Source organism: Cricetulus griseus, chromosome 3 (assembly GCF_003668045.3).
Source record: "Cricetulus griseus strain 17A/GY chromosome 3, alternate assembly CriGri-PICRH-1.0, whole genome shotgun sequence".
Classification (NCBI taxonomy): Eukaryota; Metazoa; Chordata; class Mammalia; order Rodentia; family Cricetidae; genus Cricetulus; species Cricetulus griseus.
The window spans coordinates 65512368-65518070 of record NC_048596.1 but is presented as its reverse complement, the minus strand read 5'-3'; the positions used below and the strand labels follow the sequence as shown (position 1 = coordinate 65518070).

Genomic DNA, 5703 nt, shown 5'->3' with positions numbered 1-5703 from the left:
CAGCATTGGTACTTTTTTTTTTTTTTTGAGGAGCCCCCAGTCTGTTTTCCACAATGGTTGTGTTGATGTACACAAAACTGTTCTTCCTTTAGTTAATTGATTTGTTTTTTTGTTTGGTTTTTTTTGGGGGGGGTTTGGTTTTTTTTGGTTTTTTGTTTGTTTGTTTGTTTTTTGAGACAGGGTTTCTCTGTGGCTTTGGAGGCTGTCCTGGAACTAGCTCTTGTAGACCAGGCTGGTCTCGAACTCACAGAGATCCACTTGCCTCTGCCTCCCTAGTGCTGGGATTAAAGGCGTGTGCCACCAGTTGATATCTCATTGTGCCTTGATTTGAGTTACTCTGGTAGTTGATAATGTTGGGTATCATTTCATAGACCTGTTGTCTGTATGTTATCTTTTGAAAGAAGAATTTAGGCATTTGAGTTAATTGTGTGTTTTGGGACTGGGCTATTGCTACTTGCTGTTGAGTTTAGAGTTCCATGTCTATTCTGGATATCACCCCCTTTCAGATACATAGTTCACAAACATTTTCTCCAGTTCTGTAACTCATGACATCACTGTGCTTTTCAGCTAAACGAAATCCTACTTGCCTTTCTTTGATTTTGTTTACTATGCTTTAATGGAAAACAATAAAAAAAGGCCTCCTTTCTGAGGTATTTTGTGTTTTCTTCTATAGTTTCATTGTTCCAGGTCTCATATTTTAGTCTTCTTAAAGTTGAGTTTTGTAACTGATGAGAGAGCCAAGCTTCCTTCTGCATGTGGATATGAATTTTTCCTGAAACCATTTGCTGGAAACATGGCCTTTTTTCTGATGTATTCCCTTAGGATCTTTGTGCAAAGTCAGCTGGCTGTAGGCACACAGGTGGACTCAACTCTCCATTTCACTCTGCTGGCCTATTTATCTGTCTTTTTACACCAGTGATATGTTGGCTTGATGGCTACAGCTTTTTAAACACTATTACAGCCAACTGTGGATAAAATAAAGTTTCCCTCTGCGAGGCAAATGTCTTTTCCATTTAACACCTTAGGTCATCAAAACCACCTTAAAGAGTAGCCATGTTCCTGCCAGACACCTCACAAAAGAGAAGGCAGGGAAATGCAATAAACAGATAATGCCTTGGGAAGCTAGGGAGGGGAAGCTCAGAGAACTTCCTATCAGCCTGTCCCTGCAGGAGTGTGTGTGTGTGTGTGTGTGTGTGTGTGTGTGTGTGTGTGTGTGTGTGTGTGTGTCCATGCATGAGCATATGGGAGTTTTGGTGGTATCTGAGAGTACTTGTCTCCCACCAGCCATCTGGGGAATGGGGAATGGAAAAAGGGCCACAGTGGCTAGAGAGCCCACATCATGAGTCAGTTCCAGGCCCTTTTTTGTCACTATCTTTAGTTATCCAGCCCCTTCCTAAAGGCTCCCGATTGCTGAGATCCAATATACCCCAGATGGAGTCTCACTTCCTCCTGCTCTAGTCAAACTGCCTCATTAATTGGTTGTATCACATGGTTTTTATTTGCTATTACAGACTTCCTTCATTCCAAGAGTAGATTAAAACCACTGGCCCAACTAGCAGGTACCTCCTTAGCCAAAAACCAGGGCCAATTGGACCTTTCCATTTTTTAACCAATGTAACATTAAGTTGCTGTAGTAATCAGGAAGGGTCCCTAGGCCAGCCCAATTTTTGGAGGAGGATGGAGTCACAATATCCCAGGCCAGAAATCTTGACTCTTCAGTCAGTTGGCCTCAGTGAATAATTTCCAGACACCACAGCAGCAGGAACTGTACCACTCTGTGCCACAGTCGTGGCCATATTTTTTGTCAAGACCCCCCCCTCCCCGCATGGTGCCTAAGGCAAAAGCTTCTGGAAAACTGGGTGTACTGCTGGTTAGCCAGGATCTGAACCAGGCAAGGGAAACGCAGATCCTGAGAGCTAGGAAAGCCTTCCGAGTTCTTCAGCAGCAAAACGGAGGAAGAGAAGGATGGCATTCTTCGGGGGTGGGGAGGTGCCCAGGGGGGCCTTCAATGTTGCCTTTTGCACTAGGTGCCCCAGGCAAGTGAGCCTCAGCATCTGAAAGCAAGTTTCCTTGGGCTGGAGACTTCTAGGTTTTCCAGCATAGCAACATACAGATCCACACAAGGATGAGATGGCTTCCAAGCAAAGCAGCCCGCTGCTCCCCTCCTGCTCCTGCCCTCCGCCCCCCCCCCACCGTCTCCAGACAACTCTTTCCAATATCCACGCCTCTTCTTGAGGCCCTGTCCCTGTCACACCTAAGATCCTCACTGGGAACTTAATTCGCATGATCATTGTTCTCAATTCTGGGACTGAGGTAGGGTTGACTTAAGGCCTCAGACACACAAAAGAACCAATGCCTGGAGCAGAGAGCTCCCTAGCCTAACCTTAGGGGCTGGGATCTGAGAAAACCCTGGGGACCACTGCAAACCAAGAGTGACTGAACCCAAAGGGACCTAGGTACTATGGGAGAGTCACAGGGACTGCAGGTCTAGGTGTCCCAGGGCAGGGCGGGTGGAAAACTGACCCGAGGGCGGGGACATGGGCTTCATTCCTCCAAGTCCAGGAAGGGAGGAGACTCACCACTTTTGATACCCTCCCCGTAAGCTCCCCACGCCCTAATGGCATTTAAAGGGCCTAGGGCAGCCTGGCTGGATGAATGGAGCGCCCATGAGCTTCACTGCTGAGCCACCTGCACCGGCCCAGGCCGAGGAGCTGGACATGGCTGGGTTCTGCGATGGCCTGGGCTCCTGCTCGGTCCCCCACAGCCTGACTCGGGCAGTCGCCCACCCTCCGGGATACGGCCGCGGGGATCTGGGCTCTGGCCGGCGCCTGTGGGTGAACTCGGCTTCCCTCAGCCCTGCGACCTACACGGCGGGACCGGGACCGGCTTCGTCCTACGCTGCAGCAGCCCTCGCCACCCCGGGTTCGCTGCTCGGCGCTGCAGGTGGCCTGGCAGGCGCCGATCTCGCGTGGCTGAGCCTGTCGGGGCAGCAGGAGCTGCTGAGGCTGGTACGGCCACCCTACTCCTACTCGGCGCTCATCGCCATGGCCATCCAGAGCGCGCCTCTGCGCAAGCTGACGCTCAGCCAGATCTACCAGTACGTGGCCAGCAACTTCCCCTTCTACAAACGCAGCAAGGCGGGTTGGCAGAACTCCATCCGCCACAACCTGTCGCTAAATGACTGCTTCAAGAAGGTGCCCAGAGATGAAAATGACCCAGGTAACCAGCAGCACGCGCGCCCCATGCGGCACCGGTGATCCAGGAGTCTGGTGGGTGGCTGGGGTAGAAGTTACCCTGGGCGACCCACTGAAGCACTGCACAGAAGAGAGAACTTAGATTGGGTGAAGTGGGGTGGGGAAAGACGCCTTAGGCCTTAGCTTCCAGTCAGGCGCCCCTAGGGTTCTGAGCATCTGCTTGAAGCCTAGAAAGCTAGCCAATTGGTTTACCTAGGGAGTTCAACGTCTCTGGGCCTAGATACACCTCCCTGTAAAATGGGAGAAATAGTGTCTACCTTTAGAACACCTGTGGCGGGTTCGGGTGGCAGGGGGGGAGGTAGGGGGCCAGGTGGTGCGCCTCTGGAAAGCATTGAGCCCTACATAGAGGCCAGGTGAGGTCAACTCTGCTCCACTGGCTGAGCCCAGACAGTTCAGATTTTCTTGAGCCGTTTTTCCATCCTCCAACTTGATGCACTTGGGTATTCCCTCAAGGGTCCATGGCTGGGTCTCTGCGAAGCACCAAAATTCTCGCAGTATGACTGTGGAGGCCCATTCCCTACGCAAGTTGCCACCTCAAGGCTTGGGACGAAGAGGGTTCAGGACCATCTCCATGGAGCCAATGGGTCAACACCGAGCTTTCTGTACCTCCCCCCTCCACAGGTAAAGGCAATTACTGGACACTGGACCCAAACTGCGAGAAGATGTTCGACAATGGAAACTTCCGAAGGAAGAGGAGGCGGAGAGGAGAGACCAGTGTGGCCACTGTGCCTGGAGCCAGCAGCCCAGAGGGAGCCACGCTGGAGCCCCGTGGCTCAGCTTCCCAAGACACACAGACCTCGCGGCCCCCTCCTGAGCCCGAGGTCACTCCCTGCCTCTCAGGGTTCTCCACCGCAGTGGGCGCCCTGGCAGGTGGCTTAAGCACCCTCCCTGAGGGCTTGGTCCGTGACTTTCATTTCCGAAGGCCTCCAAGCACAGCTGCCCACAGTTCCCAGATCCCTAACGCTGCGCAGGGCTTTGCCGCTGGCCATCAGACAATGGCTACCTGCTTTAGGGTGGGTCATCTTGTCTACAGCCAGGAAGGGACTGAAGTTTGAAGGAAGACTGGAGACTGGTCAGGTGCTCTGTTCCGACATAGAGCTCAGGTCCTGAATCAATCCCTCCTGGGGGCACCACGGGTGCTGCAGAGCTCCAGTGTGGAGCGGAGCTGAGGCAGGTGCAGCTTGCTGTGATCCCCTCACCCAGAGGACTAGCCACTCTTGGGGTTCCGGGGCTCCACCTGTAGATCCAGCCCTGGGCTCTATAACAGCACTCCAGAGAAAGGCCTTAAAGCCTTAAAAGGGTGACAGGTTGGCACTCTGCTCCAGCCTTTTCTAAAGAAGCCTGGAGGTCTCCAGTCTCCACAGAGTTGTCTTGGAGGTGGTCAGAGGAGGGGAGGAAGCTAGGATAAAAGAGAATCCAAAGAGCCATCTGTGATTGGCTTTCACCTCTGACCCACCTGTTTTAGGGCAGCTTGAGAATGGGGTGGGGGTGCAGGAACCCTGAGATGGGGACAGGTAGCTGCCTTCCACCCACAAGAGACTGCACGTTGAGGGGAGTCAGGACTCTTGGGCTTAGGATACATAGAAAGAGGGACTTTCCAAATTTGGGAGGTTGGGAAGAGCTGTTTCAGCAAGAAGGAGTCCCCGAGGACACCAGCTCCCTCCCCTGCCACTCTGCTCCTGGCATAATTAGTGCCCCTAATATAGAACCTCACTGTTCCCAGACCACAGGACCTGTGCCTGGCACCTAGGAATCCTTGGACAGCTTGGGTTTGCCTTACCACCACACATACTCACAAGAGCTCACCTGAGGCAGGTGGGTGGCCACACCTGTTTTGGTTTCCCTCTTGCCTCCTCCTCTCCTGGGGTTGCCCTCAGGCAAGCAGAGTCCCAAGAACTACCTGTCTTGTGAATTGAACTCCCTGGTCTCTGTTCTACTTATATTAACAGTGACTGGCATGGAATTTGGACCTCTGTGCTTTCTGAAGATCCTGGAGGTCTCAATTAGCTATCAAGAATCTTTGTATCAGCTGGCATTCTCTTGGGACATGGACACTGGAGGCAGGGGACACACACACACACACACACACACACACACACACACACACACACACACACCACTCTAACACAGTTAGGAGAGGTACTGTTCTGGAAGACAGCAAGAGAGGGAACTCCTAAGCCAGATCAAGCTTACCCTTTAGAGAGTCCAGCCCCACCTGCACCAACATGGTGGGTTTGCCTTGATTATCTCAAATCTGCCTGCTGGGCCAAGGCTGCCACTGTTCTGCATATGAGAGCAGTGATCTTCTAAACCTTATGGGGTGAGACTTATGGGGAGGGAGTGGGGATCAGAAACGCTGGGTCTTGGTTTCTGGGTGCTTTTCCTACCTATGTGCTCTGCGGTATCTCAGCTGCTGCCATGAGGAGGTGATCTGTGTGTAAGTTGGGTG

The 5703-nt window shown here is 52.3% G+C and overlaps 1 protein-coding gene across 1 annotated transcript; it reads left to right on the top strand.

The window, feature by feature from the left end:
- Positions 1 to 2717: 2717 nt before the first annotated feature.
- Positions 2718 to 4309, top strand: LOC100760759 (forkhead box protein I2). Its single transcript, XM_027409228.2, has 2 exons — positions 2718 to 3219; positions 3876 to 4309. The coding sequence occupies exons 1-2, from the start codon at positions 2718 to 2720 to the stop codon at positions 4307 to 4309; spliced, it is 936 nt and encodes a 311-aa protein (XP_027265029.2).
- Positions 4310 to 5703: the final 1394 nt, after the last annotated feature.